The 26,224-nt window shown below is 37.7% G+C and overlaps 1 protein-coding gene, 2 long non-coding RNA genes and 1 pseudogene across 3 annotated transcripts; 2 read left to right on the forward strand and 2 right to left on the reverse strand.

Moving 5' to 3' along the window:
* Nucleotides 1-606: 606 nt before the first annotated feature.
* Nucleotides 607-2,090, reverse strand: LOC113285708. Its single transcript, XR_003328878.1, has 3 exons — nt 1,987-2,090; nt 1,357-1,447; nt 607-808 (listed from the first exon to the last, which is right to left on the reverse strand). It is a non-coding gene; the product is annotated as an uncharacterized LOC113285708 (long non-coding RNA).
* Nucleotides 2,091-2,305: 215 nt separating this feature from the next.
* Nucleotides 2,306-3,156, reverse strand: LOC113285707. Its single transcript, XR_003328877.1, has 4 exons — nt 3,022-3,156; nt 2,775-2,834; nt 2,556-2,597; nt 2,306-2,436 (listed from the first exon to the last, which is right to left on the reverse strand). It is a non-coding gene; the product is annotated as an uncharacterized LOC113285707 (long non-coding RNA).
* Nucleotides 3,157-4,946: 1,790 nt separating this feature from the next.
* LOC113287738 (WASH complex subunit 2-like) lies at nt 4,947-8,801 on the forward strand. Its single transcript, XM_026536572.1, has 8 exons — nt 4,947-5,588; nt 5,678-5,842; nt 6,006-6,203; nt 6,790-6,868; nt 6,974-7,122; nt 7,342-7,423; nt 7,893-7,969; nt 8,134-8,801. Exons 1-8 carry the CDS (start codon nt 5,544-5,546, stop codon nt 8,542-8,544), a joined length of 1,206 nt encoding a protein of 401 aa, XP_026392357.1. The 5' UTR covers nt 4,947-5,543; the 3' UTR covers nt 8,545-8,801.
* A 7,727-nt stretch (nt 8,802-16,528) lies between these two features.
* On the forward strand, nt 16,529-18,103 carry LOC113285709 (annotated as a pseudogene).
* Nucleotides 18,104-26,224: the final 8,121 nt, after the last annotated feature.

A 26,224-nucleotide genomic window follows, 5' to 3' on the forward strand; every position in this document is an offset into this window, starting at 1 on the left:
GGGCTATCTTCGGGTCAGTGTCGATAGAGTGGGCCAACGAGGACGTTGGGTCTGGAAGCGTGGTGGGATGTTGGGATCTTAGTCCCACATTGGTTAGATGGGACTTAACTGGTAGTTTATAAGTTAATGGGTTCCCTCATCTAATCAACCGGTTTTCGAATTGAGTTCTACCCATGGGATTATGACGAGTTTAGGGTCGGTACTCTGACAAGATTTCTATGGAGAAGAAAGGAATCGAGGGACAAAATATCGAATGAGAACTGGTTTTCTGCTCTGAGAGTGAAAACACATGAGAGTGAAAACACATGATAATGGTCGTATATTTTGTCCCTGGGTTCGCCAGTTTCAGTGTTAATAGAAAACACAGAGGGGTATTTTAAGTCAATTATACCCTTAATTTTGTAATCATTTACGTATGTTTCTGTGATGCTTAGAAACACGGAGGGGCATTATTAACACTAGATAGTAACCCGTGCTTCACACAAGATAGTGACCATTTTTCGTTTGTTTGTGCACTTCGATTCATAACGTACCATTTGCAGAGGATAAACAAAAATAAAATTGTATAAAATGGTAATATAATTTTTGTACTGTTAAAAGGGAAAAAGCAAAAAACATGGTTGAACATTAACCTGCTAAACTAATAAATTGTATGATAGGTACATAGCTATTGTCAAGCTTACAATTTTATAGCAAAAAATTCAAGAAGATAAGTAATTACATATAATCCGATTGAGATGTTCCACAACAGGACAAACAGAAGGAACTTTAAACTAAATTTTCCCATCCCACTTCCACCACGGCCTGACTGCGGAAAAACAACAACCCTGAACTGTCAAATCTACTCACTGCAAAGGCTTCAACATCTAATGTGGCTAATAGCGATTATTTCCTCATTTGGATAATGTTGCCCCAGTAGAATTAATATAATACAAAAACCAAGTCATCTTGTTATTTCGTCGGTGTAAAATCTAATTTAAAATGATTTATCTGAAATAAAAGAAGTTAGATGGCGCGAAACTGGTTGTGAGTTTCACAGTATCATCCTAATGGATCATGACTAACGCTATTTAGGAACTGACACTTATGTAACCGTAGCAATGAAGACAACCGATGACTAACACAGTTCATTTAAAATCCAGTGGATATCAGTGTTTGTAACTTTTTTTTTCTTGATCCACGTCTAATCTGAATATAATAACCTTATATTATATTTAGTGCAATATGCTTAAATTCTCACTGTGAAAGGGGTGCTAAGAAGTTAGTTCACTTTAATTAATTGTGTCAATACATTTTGAAGTGCAACCTAAGTGTATTTTGTTATCCGTTGCAAATGTAAAACCTTGGAGAGACTACCTGTCTTTTATAACTGCAGTAGGCTTCAACAAACACTTAAACAGTAAGGCGTTTCACGAATTTCTAAGGAAAATGCATGCGAGAGATACACCTGCAAAACACACCCAGAATTTCAATTAGTTTAAGTCTAAATACGAAGCCAATATAAAAAGATACCATCCAACTTGGCAAGAGTTAAAAGGACTCAAACTGTATTTTTAGACTATAGTGATGTGCAAGCCGGTTTTCTCCCAGTGCGTGTACTTCTTATGCACCACTACTCAATATAGTCACAGAACTTCTTATGTCGCACTTATGTAATAGATATGCATATAATATGGCCGCCTATAGTAAGTTCTCGCGTTCAAGTTTTCATGAATGCAAAATACTCCGTTAAAGAAGATTTCTTACAGAACTTGGGCTACGATATCTGAAAATTGATAATATTCGATGATTTCATAAGGCCTCTTTGGGGTTTCACATAAATTATAAAGTAGAAAGGACCTCAAACGATTTACCATTCTCTACGAAGCAATCCGCCTCAATGAAGCAACTCACGGAATTCAGATTGTCGACTATTACCAAAGTAAAGATTATACTGGATACCAAAGAAATTTCAGAAAAATACTGAAGGAGAAGATTTTCAATTACCGGTAATAGTAAAGAGGCCACACTTATTAGAACCACCTTCAGGATCTGAGATCACAACATCATTCATAGACGATGTATCAAAATGGTCAGGGTCATTACCTGTATTAAACCAATAATTTAACATAACACCATTATTATTGACATATTCAACAATTTAAAAGTGGAAACAGGAATGCCAAAGTAGAAGCTGGCAGTTATTATGTGATTTCTATTGTCTTATGCTTTGTTACAAATACAAAATTTGTCGACGTTGGAATCAAGTGTGATGTAAAAAGAGCAATGAGAAGAACATAAATTAAGGGTATGGATATTTACTTGCCCTGTAAGAGGAGAATCGAAGGAAGCTTTCGAGATTGAAGCTTGTCAACGACTCCATAGTATTCGGGATGATTATCGAACACATAGAGAATAGCCATCAGAAAATTCTGACAACAATCCCCACCTGTATAACTATTAAACCCAAGTTCTAAGTTTTTTAACCCTAGAAAACTGCACACTATGAAAAGATTAACATTTAAACTTGTAAGATAAATTCAAAATGGGAAACATAATTGTGAGAGATTTTATACCTGTATAGTCTCAAATATAGCTCTACTGAAAAGAAAAGAAAACTGTGAAAATAAAATGAGTGAATGATTAGATATATGTACCGGAATATTAAGAAAAACAATGCACCCAATTTAGCAATCATCAATTGTTATGTAGCACACTGGTGCCAGTTAAACTTCCCAAATAATAGAAGAGTCAACTTATGTTTCATATAAAACAAAAACTGAGAGAAAAATTACCCGTAAAACTGAATCAGCCGTATCACTATTGACATATAATTATATCCCTTTGTTTATAAACTGAAACATTCGAAAAATGAAATAAAGTAAGAAAAAAATCTGGTTAATGATTAAAATCTTGGTATAGTGAATTACCCCCTTATATACAAAAAAATTCCTAACTTTCGATAAACAAAAATTATATCAGAAATCCAAAAATTGGTTTTCAGCGGTTTGATTTCATAGATAAAGAAAGATATAGAATTACCTTTTGTGACTTTGGAATCATCGAGTTGGCGATCTTTGATGAGATTTTTTTTTGGGAATAAAACATTTTTTTTGGTACTGAAGAACACATTTTTGGGAATAAAACATTCACAGAAATTTGAGCAGCTGAGCAATTGTGGACGAAGAACAAAAGTAGTTCAATATAGATTTTCACTTTTTGTGGTGAAAACTGAAGTGAGGGTGGTTAGTCGATGAAAAATAAAAGTGGGAATAGTGGGATGAGGTTTTGGCCGTGTCTTGAAGGTGTAATTAGGATGTAAACATCTTTCTTTGTTATTTGATATGGGGCCAGAGTGAAGAAAACTCTATTCTTCAATAATCACACCACAATTGTCCACATCATCATAAAGTGGAGTCACAATAAATAAGGAATGAATTATGGCACGGTAACGGAAGGGATGCCGGTACTATAGCTAAAGTTTTTATCCATATTCATCAACAAAAAAAATGATATAGAAGGAATATATTCACCACTGTATGTGTATTCTATATGTTCTTGAATATAGAAAGATACGATGTTTTCTTCATGCACACAGGTACAATACATAAAAGCAAGACTTATATCAATGCTTCCTTATAAAAGAAAAACTGTACTGGATATCAATCCCACTGCACCATTTTGAACATTGTTTATCTTGATACTCAAAAATTTCAAACCAACAGAAAAATGAAATACAATTAAATTGTGAAATCCGACTGTAATCCCTTCCGATCGGTCTACTTTCTAAAATCCAATCGAACAAATAACACTTTAAATCTAGTGGATAAACCGTGCCATCATGGCACGTTATTGTTGTAAAAAAGTTGTAAAAGAATTATTGTATGCTACGTAGAAAATGCATTATTTTTAACAATTATAATTCAGTAGTAAATGAGTTCGATATTTGATATTTTCATTTTAGGTATAACATGTGCAATTTGCACGTGTAAAAGTGGGGTGAGTCACTTGTTGGTTGTAACAACAACGACCAAACGCGTGGTTTGATTTGACAACGTCACAGCAGGGTAATTTCTTTTGGGAACCAAACTAAAAATAATACCTTCGTCTTCTCCGCCCACGTTATGTTTCCTTTCTATACCTATACCTCTTTCTCTAGAGACAAATACAGTATATGTGAATCATACTTGCTTATAATCTATGTTTGGTTATTATCGTCCATATTTCTGAACTTCTAATGTTTCCTAACATACGGTGGTAATTCACCATCATTACCGAATCATCACCACACTACATCCTTCTAAGTTCTACACCACCCCTAGATAATACCACTGTCATCACTGCCGTTCTTTTCCGATAAACCCAATTGGTTTGTAATCAGACATCGATTAATTTTGATTTCGACCAATTTTCCCAGTTCCAATTTTAATTCAATGCCAATTTTGATTTCCTTAAAAATTATGTGACGGTGTTGCTGGTTAGTGGTAGTGGAGGAGGGTGGTGGTGGTGGTGACAGTGAGGAGATGAAATTTAAAGAGGTGGAGGACGGTGATGCTGATTATGGGAGAAGAGTGGAGGAGGAAGAAGCGATGTGATATTAGAAATGGGTTTCAAATATGTGATTTTTCTGGTTACGGTAGTAGTGGTGGTGGTGGAGGAGGGTCGTGGTGTTTTGTGGGAGAAAATGAGACTGGAAGAGTTCTGTAATGGTGGTGATTGTGTTTCGCAGGCTATGATAAAAGGAGGAAGAAACAACGATAACCATTATGTAAATACCCCTCGTTTTGATAAAATTCACCAAAATCTGGCAATGATGTAGGCTAATTAATCAAAAACACGGAGGGGCAATCCCGTCCAGTGAAAAAGTAACCAAAAAATTCCATGGGACACCAAACAAATCGTTTTGCTTTATATTATAGATGAGACTGGAAGAGTTCTGTAATGGTGGTGATTGTGTTTCGCAGGCTATGGTAAAAGGAGGAAGAAACAACGATAACCATTATATAAATACCCCTCGTTTTGATAAAATTCACCAAAATCTGGTAATAATGTAGGCTAATTAATCAAAAACACGGAGGGGCAATCCCGTCCAGTGAAAAAGTAACCCAAATTTCATGGGACACCAAACAAATCGTTTTGCTTTATATTATAGATAATCGAGCGCATCCTTGAAACCCATCTCTCTCTCTCCCTTTGATCTCTCAAATGAAACCGATCCGATACCACTTTTTCCTTGGGAAAGATTGCAACATTATTGGGAATCCATGAAAAGCTTAATAGTCAAACTTTACGATCTTGACCGACTACTGCTACTTAAGTGGATTGAATGAACGAGATCAGAGATGCAAAATAGAAAAGCAGTTTGAAACCGTTAGATCTAAAAGATATTCACGGATACGAAACTATGGAACACCCACCCAGGGTCGGAGATTCGACTAGCCATTTCAAATTTTTGTTTTGTTACCGTGAATAAAACAAATTTAAACCCTGATTTCATATTTTTGTTCTTCTGATTCAATTGTACGCATAAGCTGCTTACTCTTCCCTGAAGATCTTTCCAGAAAATGATGGAAACTTCCGAACAGAAGCGATTGAGATTTCAAAATGAGGTAATTACATCGAATTTGATCTGGAAAATTTCACTGAATTGTGGTGATTAGTTGCAGAGATGAATTACTGGTTATATTTTTTTTATTAGGTTATGAAGTGGTTGAATGAACTATCAGGTAATCTACAAAAGAGAGCCAGTGATGTTACACATGAAATAGATGAATTATTAGGTCAGACTGATACTGTTGAACAAGATATGAAGAATACACTAAATTCTTTCAGAAATCTTACTTGTATCGGTTTCGTGGATAATGTGAGTAAACCTATTTATTAGTAAATTATTACTATCTCATTTATGCAATTTTAGCTGGAATGCGTGGTGAATTTGTTGTTCGGATGTTTCTATAATTAGTACTGGATATCATTACTTGGTGTGTGGTTCCACATTTACTTATTTGATAAACTTACTAGCATAGAAAATATCCGAAGAAGATGACAACGCTGACCATTCAAATGAAAGAACTAGAAGAACCGGTGATACAAGTATTCGTGCTCAAAGCTATGATGAAGATATATTGCCGAGATATAGAGAGGCTTTATCTGTTGGTTTGAGTTCCTATCGCGATCACATGCAGAAAACAAACAGAACCTCACCATCAGGCTCTGTCTTCAAAGTAAGCTTCTCTAACCTTTGTCTTGGTTGGAGTAACAAGTAGCTGTAATCTTTTTTCTTTCGAAAAACTAAATTTAACTCTTGTTAGATGAGATGATTGTGTTATTTTATCTTGGTTTTGTCAGTGTTCTAGATGCATCTGTTAGACATTATTGTTCATTGTGTGTCTACTCTAACAAGTACGAAGTAGGATAACATATATTTGGTTTGGTTCACTAGTCCAGGTGATTCAATATTTGACATGAGAAGAATTGCTTAGAAACAGTCAAATTTGTGATGCAGGTAAAAACATTTTGATTTACTTTTGTCTGACACTTCCACTAGCTGGTATGCAGCCAACTGAATTACTTCAATCAAAACCACATGCTTCATAATGTCTATTGGTACTGAAGGCTATCTCAATAACATGTTTTAAGTTTTCTTTATATCTGATATAAAGATATGGTATCGTCTTCTAATTCTTTTGCTATCTAATATTAGCTCAAACAAAATTATGGCATTTCTCCCATAACTCGATATACGAGCCAGGTCAGCTAAAGATCTTAACCTGTTACCTGTGTTTGTTTCTTTTGCCAACATGTTTCCAGAGTGGGTTAGCATCCAATTGTCTCCCACATATAATTGGTTCAGCTGAATATATACATGACAACAGTTGTGGTTTAACAGGTATGACTAATTTCTTTTTTGTGACATTAGTGACGTTGTAAATCTTAACTATACTTCTGTATGTTTAATTTTCTTTGGTTTCTTTCCCTTTTCATTTACATGCAGATGACTTCTCATCGGAGAGTTCATATCTTGATTTCAGCCACTTGCTAGAACCGAAACAAGCCTCTTTTAGTACCATAAAATTTGGTTCAGAATCTTCAGATGCTATATTCAGTGATGTATTTGGGGCACCACAAGGCCAAACTGAAAAGGCATGTTAAACGATCATTATTTTTTCTGTGTTGTGTCTGTAAGAAAATACTGTAGGACAAGTTGAGGTATCGTTACTATTAATGTTTTCTACTTTGTTGTTGTATCAAGGTTGTAAAAGTAAGCGGGTGCTAGAAGGGTGATGAACATGTATTTCCATGACACGCGTATGATAGATAACTGTCAATCTGAAGGGTGATGAACATGTATTTGGTTTGCAGGATAGAAGTGACCCACTCGTTTCTGCTGCTTTAGATTTTAAAGCAATGCTTGAAGCTGCACTTCTCAGTCCCTATAAATTCTGTAAGCTTCTATTTCTTGGTTAATCGTCCGTATGCATGTTTTATGAGTTTATGCATGGGATTTTTGAAACCTCGGAAATGCTATTTATGGTAGATATTCTTAATACATACCATGATTCTTTCATTGATACGACGATAGTTGTTAAATTTCTGATTCTATCTGTTCGTGGGTTCATAAATTTTCGTTGAAGGGAGAGATCAATTAATGAGTCTTTTGGTGATTATAAGCATTTTCTGTTTAGCCTCTTAGTGCTATTAGCTCTCATTATTATCAAAAGAACCAGGGAAAGAGGTAGTTACATTTTGTTAGCCTTCATTGCATTTCTGTGTATCATGTGAGATTTTCACGGTGACTTTATTGTACAGACTGTTGACTGTTGGAATTCCTTATACAGATAGATCATGTTTTTCCACTCTTTGCTTTATTCCATATATTGATGGATCATGTTTTTCTACTCCTTGCTTTGCAGACGATGAGGGAAGCTCATCATTGTCAGACCCGGTCCACAGTTTTGATACCAATACAGAGCAAAGGCATTCACGTCTGGTTTGTTTTCATTATCTCATGCTACGAATGTGGTCTTGGATTTTTTTTAACTATGGTGTAAGAAAGGTGTTAATGTGTTGAACCAACTTTGTTGAAAGCTAAAAAATCAACACTATGATTCTTTTTACTCATCTGGTGAGATGGTAACAATTGCAAGCTCGCAGGAAAATTTGCTGTCTACCTCATCTGATGCTGTTGAAGATCATAATTCTCAAAACCCTTCTGGAACTATGGATACAGATACCACTCTGCCTGTGACCCCTAGAAACCTCTACTCAGAAACACAATGGATTGGTTCTGAATTAATATCTGAGAGTCTTTTCTCTGCGGAAGAAGAGTCGATGCTTGTAACCAGCCACGATACACATGACGACCTGTCAACCAAAAACATGTCTAGCCGTGTAGATAATGAGATTTCAGCAGATAGCAAGAAGGACGACACCATCCGTAATTCCAAAACGGAAGATGAATATGTCGATGCCATTGAAGATGACAATGTGCCTCGTGCAGCAATTGTACAAGAAATATCGACAACCTCATTATCTTCACCAGAGGATGTCGTCAATGTTGAATAGGCTAGCTGGAGATAAGTGAACTGACATGTTGATGCACTGTGCTGGTTAGAATGTAATGGAGGTGGGAAGCCAGGTGGGGCTCGCCAGCACCCCAATTGTTGCAAGGCTGAAATTGTTGTGAAGAACTTTATCTGATCTAGTCATGAGCTTGATATAGTTATGGACCTCATCTTTAGGGTTGTATGTATAGTGTTGTAGTTTCATTTTGTTAGACATTTGGGAATATTGGTTTCAAACTTTCAATTTTTTCACACAGATATCAATCTTTTTTTTTTTTTGATGGGCACACACATACCAATCATTGAAATAATATTGTTGCCGTTCCTTAATACAATGATTTATACTCGTGAGTAATTTGATATTGCCATATAGGGTCTTTCACTCAAATAAATATCTCAAGTTAATTCTCTTTGTTGTTTTTCTTATAACACAAACCAAAATCCTTCATCCACCGAAAAGGGGTCAAGCATGCATATCCTTCTCCTGAACTAGTTCAAGTGTTCGTACTAGAGTCACAAACTTGTGTGGATCTCTGGTTGACATGAGAAAAAGCGGAAAATTGCCCAGACCCTAGTTTTCTCCCCACCACGCCAAACTGCGAAAGTATTTTCAGATTTTATGGATACAAAGCAAAATGCCAGATGAAAGGCCTAGAAAGTCTGTGATTCTTTCCAAGATTTTTCTTAGTACTAGCCGTATAGCACCTCCTTCTATCATACTGTATGAAATACCATGCTTCAAAAAAAAAAAAATCTATTGAAATACTAGGCGTACCCCAGATTTCTTGCTGGAGCGGGGAACCTAAATTTGTGTTGGCTGTTGGGTGTTGAGTGGTACACATTACACTGAGCGGAAGGATCTCGGCCAAAGATTGCTGGCATGTTTCCTAGCAGCTTCCATTCGTATATTTCAATGGGAAGTTGGGCGAAACTTGACTTCAAAGCTCAAACCAACCAATTTCGATCAGCAAATAAGACTAATGTCTAATGCAAGCAAAGAAAAGGTTGGAAAAGTTGCAACAGAAATTAAGTAGCTAGAAACAAAACTGTAATCTAGGAATTGAGCTCGATTGCGCTAGACATGTGCCATCCATCCGTTCATTTGACGGTGCTGATTTAATGATAATTTGTACTTTTTTAGTTAGACCCTCCGGCTTTTGAGCTATGACTACATGCCTGTAATAACTAACTTCGACCAGTGTGAGCGTGATTTATGATGGTGGGTTTATGCATTATCCGCTTATTTTAGTCACCATGAAATAGAAACGATGCAGTGTCAGCGAGATCTGCATCTCTCACTCATGGTATGGCATAAGATATGGCTTAGTTCTTTAAGCTTTGAATGTGAGAGACATTACATGCTGCCAATCGCCATTGACAAAGCTCAGGTAATCGTCGCGAGTTCGGTGGATCGAAGCATGACCCCGACAGCACTGCCTGTTTTCATTTCGCTCTTTATATTCTGGTATTGTTTTTCCAGAACAGAGGAGACATAACGTAGAGAAATGCAGTTGGGATTTCTTAATTTACAATCTAGGAAAACTGAAGGCTTTACTTTTATCTAAAAGTACATGATCATACACGTAATTTATGAATCTGTGTTCCAGTGAGTTTTCTAATTGTTATGTTCAATACAGAATGTGCTAAATTAAGCAGGGATCAGAATGAGTTAACGGGAAGGAAGGATAAACAAAGATGCTAATTTTTGAGTAGCCTAGTCTTTCTTTTTTTTCCGACTGATATAGAGAGAGAGAGAGCCAGGAAGGCAGGAATGCCGAGCGAGCAGTCATTATATAAAGTTATATAACAGGATATGCCCCATTCATTAGTAGATATTTATTCGAAAATGCTATTCACCTCCCTATTCTCCACCTCCTGTTCTGCTCCCTCCAATCCACACCACACATCTAGGATTTGAATCACATTCAGGTACAGATGGAGTTCACCATTTTCCAAATGTGGGTTTTAGATCGGAGGGAGCGGAGTAGGGAGGTGGAAGATAGGGAGCTGAATAGCACCACCGTTATTTATTACCGATAGAATAAACATCTAGAGACTTAGAGCGTCCACAGTGGCGATTAAACCCAAATATTTGGTCTTTTGAACAGACGTTGTGGAACGTACTATCGATCAAATTTTGATCGACGACTAAAACCCAGAGTATATTTGGTCTGGGACCAAGACTAAACCCAAATATAGTCGAGCGTTGGTATAGTCCACGCCCCACCACCAGGCGGACGTATAGTACACGTCCCACACCAGGCGGACGTATAGTCCACGCCCCACATCAGGCGTTGGTATAGTCTACGCTCCACATGGGGCGTACGCAAAGTCTACGCCCCATTTTTTTTTTAATTTTGTATGGGGCGGGCATTATACCCCGCCCCATTCTTTACAAATTCAAATTGCATGGGGCGGGCTTAATACCTCCGCCCCATTTTTTCTATTTTTTTTTTTTTTTTGAATCTTTCTTACCCGGGCGAACGTATAGTCCCCGTCCCACACCAGGCGTTGGTATAGTCCACACCCCACACCAGGCGAACGTATAATGTACGTCTGACCAAAATTAGTCTTTCCACCGTAGCGTCACACACCAGACTAAACTCAAAATTTGATCTTTTTTTCCCTCTTTGGTCTTTGGTTATACTCGCACCACTGCAGTTGCTCTTAAAGACCTAAACAAATAAATCCCTCGTGTTAAACAGTGGGGAACCCTCACTTCCTATTGGCCGAAATAAGATTTCTTTGGGTTTTATGAGACAAGAGTTTTGACAAGGATATTTGGCAATGTAGATTGGTTCAAAAATTCCAAACTCACAAAAACAAAAAAATGGGTTATTTGATTTTTGGTACTTATTTTTTGACCTAAATCTGGATTTGGTCTAACATTTATCAGGCTTTGCATTTGGTCTAAAGACCAACGTTGACCCGCGTTGACCGTGTAAGACCAAATCTTAATTAATTTTATAAAGTGAAAAATACGAGTTTACAATTATACCCTTGATTAATTCAAATAATACCAGCTCTTCCCTTTCCTTGTTTCTTTGCGACACCAAGAACACCACTCTTCTGCCGATTCCGGCATCAACACCAGTTGAGCAGCAGCACAACCTCTCGTTCGTAATTGATTTCAAGAAATCTGTAACACATACAGTGCATGCAACTTCAGTTTAAACACTCATTCTCCCCTGCAATCCTAAGTACCAGACTCATGGTACCATATGTAGCTGCACATTTCACTCCACCATCGCCAGCAATAACTTCAACTCCATCAACAGAGACCATTTCAAATTCACTACATCCACAAGCATCGTAGTCTCAATTTCACCAATTACCAGTTCAAACAACTCAAACCCCAATTAATTTCTTCTATGTTCCATACATGGCAGAAAACACAACCACCATCTCCTAAATTGATTTCTGTCAATCATCAATTCAAAGCAGCAGAGCCTTCAACCTTTTCTAGAATCTCAAACCCATCTCTCCATTCTTTGTAATCAACAATAACATCATTCGAATCCTCCCTCTTTTCTGACAAAACAATTCCATTTTACTTGAACCCTAACTTTAATCTTCTGTTTTTTCTTACCATCAACAACAGATCGCATGAGCATCTCCTCAATTTCTGACCTAAATCACCCTCAACAGCAGAAACCCGGTCTTGATTTTCTGAATTTCTCGATTCAAACTGATTCCTTCTAGATTTGGTAATGATATTCAACCAATTTCTCAACAGGAAACATCAATTACCCATTTTCCTCTTTGTCTTATTGAGATTCATCTTCATCAGATCCCCTTTCCAACTCTCAAATCGGTTGTAAATGAGTCCCCATCGTTAGTGTTTATCTCATCTTCCTGTTAGCTTATAATCCAGTTCCATCATTTGCTAACAACCCTTGTTATAACCCCATCTCGACCAGCCATGGTGACCCGAAGCTCTGCCGGTGTTAATTTCTGGCAGCATATGGAAGAATTTGGTCTCAGATCTCGATCTGTAATGACGGTAGAAGAAGAATGAGTAGAAAGTTAGAGCATCCATAGTGGGCGAGTATAACCAAAAATTTGGGATGAGATCGTAACACAGTGGGACGGAGTAAAGATCAAATCCCAACCAAAGATCAAATTCCAGACCAAATATGGTCGCGACCAAATCCCAAATTGTAATATAGTCGGGCGTAAATTTAAAGTACGCTTGTTGCTGGGCGTAAATTTAAAGTACGCTTGTTAACGGGCGTAAACCAAATTTACGTATGTTGGTGGGGCGGAATTTAAATTTACGTTTGTTGCGGGCGTAACATAAATTTACGCCTGATGAGACGGACAGCAGAATTCCGCGCGTTGCCAGGCGGACACCAAAATTCCGCCTCTCTGGGGCGGACACCAAAATTCCGCCCCTCTCAAACGGACTTTTTTTGATGAAAGAATTCTTCTTCTTCCTTCTTGAATTAGCATTTGTCTGTTAATTAGAAGAAGAATATTGTATTGAGAATGAGTCCAGAAAAGATCAAATGGAGAAAAGGTTAAACGAAAAGATGGCTATAAAAAGGTGCACAGGACAGTGGGGGATGAGTGAGTGGTTGAGAGCATATTTATTAGAAGATGCCACCACGAGATTCATGAGGAAAAGTGGAGATGAGAGTAGGTTACTGACTGTCTGTTTTATATGTCTTTTTTTAGGGTTTTTAATTTTTGTGCCTGCTGTTGATGCTCTCTCTCTTTTGGCAATTTCTTCCAATTGGAGGATTCTTGATTCTATAATTTCTACTCTCTTTCTCTTGCTCCTAAAAGTTCTCATGTACTTTTTCTTTCTGAGAATTTTCTTGCAACTGCTATCAATCCCCTCTATTACAAAAGGCCAAAAACCTAACACATATTCTCTCAGTGGGAGAAGGTTGCACTTGCTCCTCCTCACTCTCAACCCCAATATCTTTTTCTTTCTTTTGTGTGATCATTGTGCCTAAATGGTATCCAGGATGACACATTCTCAATACAATATTCCTCTCTGGGGCGGAAATTTTGGATACGCCCGTCTCAGGCGTAAAAATATTTTACGCCTGACAAATTCATCACGCGGACAGCAGATGTCTGTCCGTACAATTCATCACGCGGACACCAGATGTTCGCCCGTCTGATATCACACGTGCTGTGTGACCGTGTTTAACTCGGGCGGAATTTATTTTTACGTTTCTTCGAGCGGTCATTTGGAATCCGTCTGATCAACGGGCGGAATTTAAGATTCCGCCCCATACGAAACGTAATTTATATTTACGCTCGATAACAGACGTGATTTATATTTACGCCCGTTTGAGACGTAATTTATAATTCCGCGCAGAAATGAAACGTAACTAATACTTCCGCCCGTCTTCATGCGTAAAATTGTTTTACGCGCGACCAAATTTGGTCTTCTCCCCATAACGTCACAATACAGATTAAACTCATATTTAGTCTTTTTTTTTGGTCTTTGATCTTTGAGTTTAGTCGTAGCATTGCAGTCGCTCTTAGGGTGCTTCTCTTGCATTTGGATGTGTTAAATCAAGTGGATGTATTAAATCATGATCGTAGGTTTGATGGATACATCATAGCCGTTAGATGCTAGGCCACATCAGGGGTAGACTTGTAAACACAAATAATTTATTTTATTTTCTAAATTTAATTACTTATAAATTCAATTAAAATCTGGTCAATAACGGTCAACACAAGTTAACGTTGGTCTTTAGACCAAACGCAAATCCTGGATAAATGTTAGACCAAACCTAGGTTTAGGTCAGAAAATAAGCACCAAAAACCAAAGGTTTTTCCTATTTCCCATCCCCATTTTTCCTATTTCCCATCCATATAAAATCTCACCCCCACTTTTCCTATTTCCCATCCACATAAATTCATATTTATCCTAAATACTAACTCATGACTTTTTATTTAAGCCCAACACAAATCACCCCACATCTAAGCACAAAAACCTTGCACTCCATCTCCACCATCGACCACCGAGTCTTCTTCCCAGTTACGGCCTACACAATCCACCAACACCTTCAAGATTTTTCATAAACATTCTCTCTTTGCAAGTGCATTGTTCCTTTAGTGAAGTTATCACCTTTGCGGAAATCTTTCTTGGTTTTATTCACGGGGAAACATGAGATGGATTTAAATGAGGTCAACTAACTCCAAAGGATTGTTGATTGGATGATGATTAATAAATAAAAAGTGATTGGTTTTGTCCCATATGCTGCCTCTCTGCATTTTTTGTTTACAATTAAGCACGTAAATGATGTCTGTGAGTAACCAAGATGTTGTTTATCCTTAATCGTCATCCTTATTGTGCTTCTTTGACGCAAAATTATCTTAAGATATGATCCTCTGTAGGTAGATTAAATGAATCAATAGAAATCTAACCTAGAGTTTGTAATTGGGATCGATGATTTTAATGATTTTGCTTATTGGAAATGGAAGATTAAAGAAGAAGACAAATAAAAATGGTAATAATTGTGGCCATAAATTCATAACTAATAATTTGATTTTTATGGATGGTAAATAGGAAAAACCATATTTAAAAAGTAAAATAATTTTAAAAATTGTGAAGAGATGAGAAATAGGAAAAATGAGGGTGGGAAATAGTGAAAACCAAACCAAATAACCCAAAAAAAACTTTATTTACCGTGCTTGGTATTTTATAGAAGTCCAAATTCAACTCGGAAGTCGAGTACCTACCATATTAAGACTATTTTTTTCCAAATTAATACATACAGTAAAACTTCGATAAATTAATCCGCGATAAATTAATAACTTCGCTAAAATAATATTTTTTGTCAGTCCCGACTTGGGCCAGTGTATTAAATTAATAACCTCGCTAAATTTATAAGATAATAAAAAATTTAAGTATCCAATAGGGCCCAACTGAAATATAAATTAATAATCATTATAATAACATTACATTACTGGTGCCTTACTAAAATTAGATTTCAATCTTGTTTGTTTCTTGTTCACATTTATGCAACACTGGACTTCATTTCTGATTTCTTTATAGTCCCTTGAGGAGTTCAGGAATTTTCAAATTATAGGAGGAAATCATTTAGATGTATTCCGATGCATGCTTAATTGTATTTGATACCGTTCCTTGACATACTCGTATGTTAAACTTTTCAAGAAGCCATTTTTGTGTTTCTCTTTGAATCAAATTCGGATTAGATACCTTTATTTTATTTTTGACTCTTAAATTTAGAGTTTTTCGATAATTTAATAACTTATTAATTTATCGATAAATTAATACTTCGCTAAATTGATAGAATCTGTCAGTCCAACATTATTAATTTATTGAAGTTTTACTGTACATGGAAAAAACCCACATATTTCACTCATATTTCCTGCAAAAAGATAAAAACCACATATCTCACACATATTTTCGGCAAAAAAAAAAAATACTACTTATTTAAATAAAAAATCCGCACATATTTGATATCTCTTCTCTACCTATTTAATGTATTCACTCCGCAACACCAAATCGAAAATGCATAGCCACTGGGTGGGGCAAAGCCCCACGCACACCCAATCAATAATGCACTATCACGGGGGGAGTGCCAAGTTAAAAAAAAAAATACCCAGTGCGTGGCAAAGGCACAAATCTAGTTAGTCTGAATTGTCGATTCAATAATTTTTGAATGCGCATCTTAATCTGCAAATTGCAATACCTTGCGTTGTCCACATACTTCACTCACGATGTAAATGTATCAAGTTCAAGTATCAACTTTTCTAACGTGCAATGCAAATGCGCGTAAAAAGTTTGGTCTCTTGTTGGTCCTAAATTAGCGTTTGGTGTAGCCCTCTGGCCTCTACTGAGTCCATCCCTGACCCCCTCGACATGTACTCATTTTCTAAGGGCAAACCATCTCTTCTTCAACAACATCTTTAACCCTCTATATAAACACCCATTTCCCCTGTTCAGCTTCTTTCTCTTTCTCTCTACTTCCTCTCTCATACTATACCCACTTACACACACACCACACACACTGTATGTGATTAGGTGTTTGCAGCAGAGGAAAAAAATGGCAGTTACGAGTAAAAGTTCGAACTACTGGGTTTTACTTATATCTACTGGATGTTTATCCATGGCAATAATTTTAAAGCTTTCTATACCAGTAGTATTAGAATTCATGATATCTGTAGTTCCTGTGCTTTGGACTTCTTTTCTATCTTGGCTAACTCCTCCATATCTCTATGTAATTATTAATGGTATCATCATTACCATCGCTGCATCTTCAAGATTTCATCACAAAAATGACAGCCATCCTCAAGCCGAACCGTTAGTACCTGTTAATAAGATCATTACTTCTAATCAACAGTCAGATTTTGTTATGTCATCAGGATATGATGATACCACGATGATGATGAAGAATCCAATGGAAGTTAGATCGGAATACGAGGGTATGATTAGTTATGAGAATTATGAAGTTACAATGAAGAATCAAGTTGATCAGGTAAGAACAGAGTTTGGCGGTATAGTTGTTGGTTATGGGCACAATGGAGTTACCGAAAAGGATCTTGCTAATCAGGTTGGAACAGAATACGGTGAAATGTTTGGATATGAGCATCATGAAGTTGTAGTGAAGAATCTAGTGGAGTTTGGAGATTTGAAACCGAAGTTGTATGAGCACAAACAAGAAGAAAAATTGATTCCAGAAAAGGAAGATCAGTAGAGTGGATGATTTTAGTCAGGACGAGAATGAAAATAGTTTTGTGATTTCAAGATCTTCATGGACGCCAAATCGAACAGATACAGAGTTTGAGGCTGATATTATGTTCTCAAATGAAAAGCCACCAGCTTCTTCTAGATTCAATCACAAGAAATCTGTCAAAGCAATTCCTGAAGGTAAACCAAATTTCCTGTTTCACTTGTTTTTTTTTTTTTTTTTTTTTTGCATCCCCAAAATATCTCTGTTTTATAAACCAGAGACTTTGTTTGTGATTTAACTTTCAGGTGGAAAGACTTTAGGAGTCACGAAACCAAAGAGACATGACACATTGGAGGCGACATGGAAGACGATAACTGATGGCCGATCGATGCCATTAACACGGCACTTAAAGAAATCGGATACTTGGGAAGCTCGTCACCATAATACTCAACAAGAATCTGTACTAAAGTTGATGAAGAAATCAGAGACATTTACTGAAAGACATAACAATCAATCATCATTATCCCAATCTCCAATTTCATCAGGTAAGCTTAAGAAATAACCATCATTGAGTCAAGATGATTTAAATCGTAGAGTTGAAGCTTTTATCAGCAAATTTAACGAAGATATGAGATTACAGAGACAAGAGTCATTAAATCAATATAAGGAAATGGTTAACCTTCGTGCCCATTAAGCCCACTATGCAGATACTCATTTTTTTCTTGTTTTTCGTGGAATATAAAGGAATTAGGAATCTGAAGGAAAAGCAAGAGAATTTTAGTTTGCTTGACTTCATTTGTTTTCTTCGTTGTAATTTGATTATATGTTGTTGTTTAATTTCAAATAAGTTGTCGGATTAAAGTGAACAGTAGAATATATTTTTAGTTTTTGAGTTGATCCTTTTCTTCTTTGTAAAGATTGTTGGATTAACTTCAACATAGACGTCACTAACAAGCTGGTTAGGAAAAAATTAGGAAATTGATGTAATCCTAAGGGAATTAGAAGTCATCTAGTTTTAAGAAAGAAAAAACATGTAATAAGGTAATAGGACTAGGAAAAGGAATTCATAATTCTATATATATATGATCACCAAAGTTGTGGTTGATCATATGAGCAAGATTAGAGCTTGTGTTTAGTTTTTGAGAGATTTTCTAAACCTCAATAAAGAGAGTTGTCTTTATATAAGCTAAGTTTCATCTTGCAGTTGCCATTAATTGGTATCAGAGCATGTTTTTGAGCCATGGAAAACGAAACCACCATTGTGGGTGCAAAACAGTTCACGCCACCATCAATACAAGTTCCAATCCTCAACGCCACAAACTACACAGTATGGGCCATGAGAATGAAGGTACTGATGAAAATCTACAAAGTTCGGGAAACAATTGATCCTGGTACATTGGACCCAGACAAAAACAATGTTGCCATTGGATTACTCTTTCAAGCAATACCAGAATGTCTTGTTCTACAAGTTGGTGAACAGGAAACTTCAAAGAAAATTTGGGATGCAATGAAGGCACGTAATCTCGGAGCTGATCGAGTTAAAGAAGCCCGTCTGCAAACCTAAATGTCTGAATTTGAAAGAATGAAGATGAAAGACACTGATACTATTGATAGCTTTGCAGGAAAGCTATCAGAAATAGCCTCAAAAGCTGCGTCACTTGGATAATCCATTGATGAAGATAAACTGGTAAATAAGTTTCTCAATAGTTTACCAAGATCCAAGTATATTCATATCATAGCTTCTCTCGAACAAGTCTTAGATTTAAAGAAGACTAGCTATGAAGATATAATTGGAAGATTGAAAGCATATGAAGAGAGAATCCTTGATGAAGAAAACAATGGAGAAACTCAAAGAAAACTCTTGTACACAAACTCTTACCAACAAAACGTTGCGACAAGAGGAAGAGGTCGTGGAAGAGGTGGTAGAGGAAACAGAGGTCGAGGAAGGGGAGGAAGGTTTAACTCACAAGTTAGAACAACAAGTCAGAATGATCAAAACCAAAGGAAAGAAAAGAAGGATAGATCAAACATTATTTGTTACAGATGTCATAAACCAGGACACTTCTCCTTTGTATGCCCTGAAAGAATACAAAAGATGGAAGAAGCAAACAAGAATGAAACAAGGGAAGCAGATACATCTATTTTCATGCACGAAGTTGTATTCTTAAACGAAGGGAAACTAATACCAAAGAACTACGAATCAAAGGATGGAGAAGAAGGAATCTGGTATTTAGATAATGGAGCCAGCAATCACATGACTGGTAAGAGACACTACTTTTTTGAACTCAATGAGAAAATCAAAGGACAAGTGAAGTTTGGGGATGGATCTTCTGTAGAAATTGAAGGGAAAGGATCAATTCTATTTCAGAGCAAGACCGGAGAACAGAAGCTTGTCATAAACATCTACTTCATCCCAAACTTACAAAGCAACATTCTAAGTTTAAGACAAGCTACAGAAGTTGGATGTGATGTTAGAATGCGACAAGATTATCTAACAGTTCATGACCTAAGTGGAAGACTTTTAGTTAGAGTCTCACGCTCACAGAATAAACTCTACAAGATAAGTCTCATGATTGGAAGGCCATTGTGTCTGAATATGAGACTGGAAGATCAGACATGGAAGTGGCACGCAAGGTTAGGACACATAAGTTTCAGAACCTTAAAAACTATGTCTCAGAACAAGATGGTTCGAGGGCTCCACAATAAAACGGAGTGGTGGAGAGGAGAAACGTGACTCTAATGGAGATGACAAGAAGTTCTTTAAAGGCTATGCAGGTACCTAATTATCTATGGGGAGAAGCTGTACGACACTCCACATACCTAATAAACAGGATACCTACGAAATCTCTGAAAGACATGACTCCATATGAAAGTTTGCGAAAGAGAAAACCAAACATAGATCATTTAAGAGTGTTTGGTTGCAAAGCATACACAAAAGTTGATTCTGCAACTCTTAAGAAACTGGATGATCGATCTCAGACTCTTGTGCATCTAGGAATTGAGCCTGGATCCAAAGCTTACAGATTATTCAATCCAACAACGAAAAGAGTAATAGTGAGTCGAGATGTAGTATTCGATGAAAAAGCAAACTTGAGCTGGAAAGAAACTAATGATGGACCAAGTAGGGATCCAGGAATGTTTCACATGAGATGGGGTCAAGTAATTGATGAAGGCGAAGGACCCATAATCATCAATACAAATGGAAACAATGATGTTAATCAAGAAGAAGAAAAGAATAATGAAAACACTGAGAATAACGAAGAAGTAGAAGAAGAAGAAGAAGAGATCGATGAAATAACTCAACCCATTCCACTGCGAAAATCAACAAGACATATACAAAAGCCACATTATCTGGAGGATTATGTTCTTCAAGCTGCAGAAGAATGTGAGATTATGCTACTTTCTGTTAATGATGAACCAAGGAATTTTCAGGAAGCAAAGGTCTCGAATAAATGGACACAAGCATGTAGAGAAGAAATTATTTCAATCAACAGAAACAAGACTTGGTTTCTAGTTGATAAGCCAGGTGGGGTAAAAGTGATTGGTCTTAAGTGTATCTTCAAAATAAAACGGAATGCTGATGGTACTGTCAACAAATATAAGGCAAGACTTGTAGCTAAGGGATACGTTCAAGAATCAGGCATAGACTTTGATGAAGTTTTTGCACCAGTTGCTAGACTAGAGACAATTCGTCTCTTAATAGCAGAAGCAACATCAAACTCATGGGAAATTCACCACTTAGACGTTAAGACAACATTCTTACATGGTGAATTGCGAGAAGATGTGTATGTTGAACAACCAGAAGGTTTTGAAGTAAAAGGACAAGAGCATAAGGTTTATAAGTTATCAAAAGCTTTATATGGTCTAAGACAAGCTCCTCGAGCCTGGAATACAAAGTTAGATCAAATCTTAAGAGAAATCAGATTTGTTAAGTGCTCTAAAGAAACATCAGTATACATAAGAGAAGAAAATGGAACGCTTCTTGTGATTGCAGTCTATGTAGATGATCTATTTTTGACTGGCAACTCCCTTAAGGTGATCAATGAGTTCAAGAGAGAAATGTCATCAAAGTTTGAGATGTCAGACCTCGGAAAACTCACTTATTACCTTGGCATAGAAGTCCATCAAGGAGTATATGGGATTCAGATTAAACAAGAAGCTTATGCAAGGAGAATTATGAAAGAAGCAGGACTTGAAACTTGTAATCCAACTAAGATACCAATGGAGTTTGGAATTAAAGTTTCAAAGGCACAAGAAGAAGCAGAGATTGATTCAACGAGTTATAGAGGAAATGTTGGATGCCTAAGATACTTATTACACACAAGACCAGATTTGGATTTCTCTGTGGGATTAGCAAGCCGTTATATGCAGAGTCCACGCAAGTCTCATGGTGATGTAATAAAGCAGATATTGAGATATCTAAGAGGAACAATCAGTTGTGGATTGAAGTATGGTCGAGGAGGATCAAAAGGAATTGTTGGGTATAGTGACAGCAGTCATAATATTGACCAAGATGATGGAAAAGGTACAACTGGTCATATATTTTATCTAGGAGAAGCACCTATTACATGGTGTTCACAGAAGCAAGACACTGTAGCCCTCTCATCCTGTGAAGCTGACTTCATGGCCGCAACAGAAGCAGCTAAACAATCAATATGGCTTCAAGAACTGTTGGGTGAAATCAAAGGAAGAGAACCTGAAAAAGTTCTCATCAAGATTGATAATAAGTCTGCAATTGCACTAACTAAAAATCCAGTGTTCCATGGGAAGACGAAACACATTCACAAAAGGTATCATTCCATACGAGAATGTATCGAGAAGGAGATCATCAACGTTGGACACATACCAGGAACTGAGCAGAAAGCAGATATATTGACAAAGGCATTAGCTCGGATCAAGTTTGAAGAAATGAGACAACTGATTGGAGTACAAGATATGTCACGGGTAAGGTTGAAGCTTAACGGGGAGAATGTTGGATTAACTTCAACATAGAAGTCACTAACAAGCTGGTTAGGAAAAGATTAGGAAATTGATGTAATCCTAAGGGAATTAGAAGTCATCTAGTTCTAAGAAAAGTAAAGACATGTAATAAGGTAATAGGACTAGGAAAAGGAATTCATAGTTCTATATATATATGATCACCAAAGTTGTGGTTGATCATATGAGCAAGATTAGAGCTTGTGTTTAGTTTTTGAGAGATTTTCTAAACCTCAATAAAGAGAGTTGTCTTTATATAAGATAAGTTTCATCTTGCAGTTGCCATTAAAGATATCCAAGTTTGAGGAATTAGTTGCTTCTTACAAACAAACCCATATGATTATGAATTACATTTATGTGACCCCTTGCTTATGCCACTGATGTGGGGTTGAGGAGGAACTCGTAGAGTTTTTCTTATGAACCATGAAAATACCATGAACAAATATAATAATGCACGTAAAAGAATATCTTATTATTTTTCTTTGACAACAAAATTAATATCTATTCCCATATCTTTGCATTATCTTCTCTTGTTTGTGCATGTACACAGTTAATTCGTTGGCTTGGTTTTCCTTTTATAATCGTAACCACTGAATGAAAAGCCAAAGCATGGGTTTGGACTTGCCGTTAATCTGCCTGACCTGCAGAGGCGGAAGCACAGGTTGACTAAACCTGGTTGTAGCCCCCCTTTTTTCTTACAAAACCTCAGTAAGTTAGTGTCTTAGTGAAATTGCCTTGTCCAATTATTTTTGATCTGTTTAGTCCACCAAGCTCGATAGTTTAGTCCACCACGCAAAGAAATTTAGTCCACCATGGTTCATATCTATTGCTTCTTATGAGCAAAGTAAGAGATTCTTATGAGCAAAGTAAGAAGAAGAAGAATAGAGAAAAAAAGGGAGGGAGAGTTACATCTTGTTTGTTTGCAGCTGACTCGGCGTCTGTATCTGAGTCAACCTATGACTCGGGCCGAGTCAGCAGTCAGACCGTTTGTTTTGCATTTTGAGTCAGATCTGACTCGACCTATGACTCAGACATAACCCCTGACTCGGACCCATTTTAGTCAGGTAACAAAATATCCCTGACTCACGGGACCAAACCACTGACTCACGTTTTTTGAGTCAGATCTGACTCAAAACAAACATATTGAGTCAGATCCAGATGAGTCAGGTGATTTCACTCAGATCCAGATGACTCAGATCCAGACGACTCAGATGAGTCGGGAGTAAACAAACATAGTGTTCGATTAGTCCTTCCTGTGCAGTAATAGAGCTGCTTAGTAAGTGTTCGGTTAAATGCGTCAAATAGTTTTCTTATGTATTTGGTATTTAACCTGTATACCTAGGGTAACATCCAGAGCATATTTTTTTATTATGCATTAGCATCCATAGCGTAAAAAACGGAACACTACTTGTGCCCTAATGATTTTGGTGAGTGATACACAGGTGAATCTTTGCAGTAGTCATCATCTACTTCGTAGTATATATGTGGCCTAGCGTTTTTATACTCCAAGATAAAAATCAAACCTAACCTTTATTTATGCGTATATATCTTGCTTGGTAGTACATCATTGGCCCAAGAATGTTGGGAGATTGCTAAGAAAACTTCAACGTAAACAACGGAAGTAAAACAAGTGGCTTCCGTAGGATCTAGAGCTTTATTAGAACCTCATTCTAAGGCCAAAAGGGCTCTATTTTGGTCAAAGACACTCAAGTGAACAAGTGCATCAATCAACGATCTAAGGAAAGGTGGTGTATATGTATCTCGATTAAAAAGCGGTCGAGATCGCGATGACAATATGTTGTGGATGCTTGTATTGGTAGAAATCTTCCGGAGACACTAGATGAAATAGATGAGTTGGGAGACGTTTCGTTGGCGATGTGCTACTATCAAGTCTTCAAGGACTTGGTTCCAAGTGGCATCCTTCGAACCATCTTCTGAATCTTGGACTATCGTGTGAAATGGGATGTGGTGAGCCGTCCCCAGTTATGCTTCTGTTAGATCCGATGGCTTGGCCGAATATGTGAATATATCTTTGTGGCGTGCATTTGGAGTCTTCGGTGCACATGTACGGCTTCATGTTGAGAAATTCCTGCGGCTCGTAAAACTTTGACAGTGATGATGTTGAAATCAGAAATAACCTGGTTGAGGGGAGTGAAAGCGTCCCATGTTGGTAGTCCCCATGTGTAGCCTACTTTGATTGCATCGCCTTGAATCCACGTCCACGGGATTTGATATAAGTTTATCGTACTCTTCTGGATGTGAGGCTGGGGTGATCAGAATATCACATGATGAAATATCCTGGACAGTGAAGTGGTAGGAATGAGAGAGTTATGTTGTTTATCATGGCTCCCTCTGTTGCTTCAAGAAAATGTTTCAGCCGCGTCTCTGGAGTTATCTCACGAGTCTTTGATGGTCGTCGGGATGGACTGCGATGAGCAGTCCCCAGTTACATTTTTCTTCAGTTTCGGAAGTTGTTTTTCTATGAGTAGGCTTGGGATCCTCCACGGCCTTGTAAAGTGTTGAAGGCGTCTTCTAGACGGATAGGTGATGATTTTCTTGCGTTGCACCCTTGAAGAGTAAATGACCTTGTTGTGGCTATGACATTTTGGTTGAACGTGTCTTCTGAGATTTGACAGTGAAGGGATTCCGTGTATATCCTCAGTCCCCAAGTATGGTTTACATGTTTCCATCTGGTATGGTCAGTGGGTTGACCATGATAAAGATATCACCATCGTGCGTTCGTACTGGTGATTTTGTTACTTCTTCCACGTGGAACTTAAAATATGGAGGAGTACAGGTTACTTTTATAGTGATTACTGCTGTGGTGAAGCTCTGGCTGGTATCAACAAATGAGCGGCAACAGTTCTTGGTAGCAGATGTAATCAGAAGAGACTACATTGTCGTGGTAGCAAAGTAGGTTGGCTGGAATTGTATGGGCATCCATAGAAGTAAAAAGATTGGCTGGACGCGTAAGCGAGCAAATTGTCCATGATCACGAGTTTTGGAGAGATGGATCAAAAGGCGGTCATGACTACGAAGGCTGGCTGGCTGTGATCATGATCCTTCACATGGGGAGCGTGGTGGTACGACCCTTTGCAGGAAGAAACGGCGTTGAAGCAGTTTCGACTCTTGGAAAGGATGTCTAAATTTAAGAAGACAAACGCTGAAGCTTCGGCTTCGGATTCTGGAGCAGCTTATGTCGGAGCGAGCGTTGAAGCGGAGCGTCTGTCGGAGCGAACGTTGAAGCGGAGCCACTGCTGGAGGACGTTGAAGTGAAGCGGCTGTTGGAGCGAATGTTGAAGCGGAGCGACTACGTTATTCAGTGTGTTTTCAAACTGGCCACCCTTCAAGCGAACAATGGTTAGAAGTCCTCAGTTCCATCTATCAATCGTGCTTTCCAGGAGAGGTTGGGGTTTGGGAACGACTTCTATTGTTGGAAACAGCTTCTTCCCTGATGCAGTGCGGTTGAAGGCTGTGAATATGTCTTGACGCTGCGCCTACAGAATCTCACATAAGTGTTTCATCATAGACTGCACGATTTTGTGGGCAAAGTCCCCGGAAATCATACAGCTCCTGACAGGAATAAAGTCTTTGTGAACTCGGGAGGGTTGCTGATTTTCTTTGCTTCGGTTTTGGAGAAGTCGTTCCTGATCTTTACGTGTGATGAAATTATATTTCTGATTCCCTTCTACTGGGCGTTCAAAAGGCAACGCTGGAAGGATGCAAGCTGCTGGCGCTGGAAAGATTTGGAATGGGCGCTGGTTTGGCGTGGACGCTGGCTTGGATTTGGTATGGTGCAGACTGTTGGCTGGGAATGGCGCGTGCTGTTGGCTTGGCACGACGTTGGCTTAGCACGGCGCTGGCTTGGCGTGGCGCGGACTTGTTCTTGCGGGCCCAGTTGCCTCTTTCCATACGTAGCTCAAATAGGAAATCATTTCCTTATTCAAATTCCAAAAGTGTTATGCATATGAAAGGGGTTGGCTCTCCTTTTTATTTCTATCTTTGTTCTCACGTCCTGGTGTTAGTGGTAGCAATAAAGTG

The sequence above is a fragment of the Papaver somniferum genome, chromosome 6 (genome assembly GCF_003573695.1).
Source record: "Papaver somniferum cultivar HN1 chromosome 6, ASM357369v1, whole genome shotgun sequence".
NCBI lineage: Eukaryota > Viridiplantae > Streptophyta > Magnoliopsida > Ranunculales > Papaveraceae > Papaver > Papaver somniferum.

Coding starts and splice junctions, on each gene's coding strand:
- LOC113287738 (XM_026536572.1), top strand. CDS start 5,544: ATGATGGAAACTTCCGAACAGAAGCGATTGAGATTTCAAAATGAG. Junction 5,589..5,677: donor GATTGAGATTTCAAAATGAG/GTAATTACATCG, acceptor TTTTTTTATTAG/GTTATGAAGTGGTTGAATGA. Junction 7,424..7,892: donor TCTCAGTCCCTATAAATTCT/GTAAGCTTCTAT, acceptor CTTGCTTTGCAG/ACGATGAGGGAAGCTCATCA.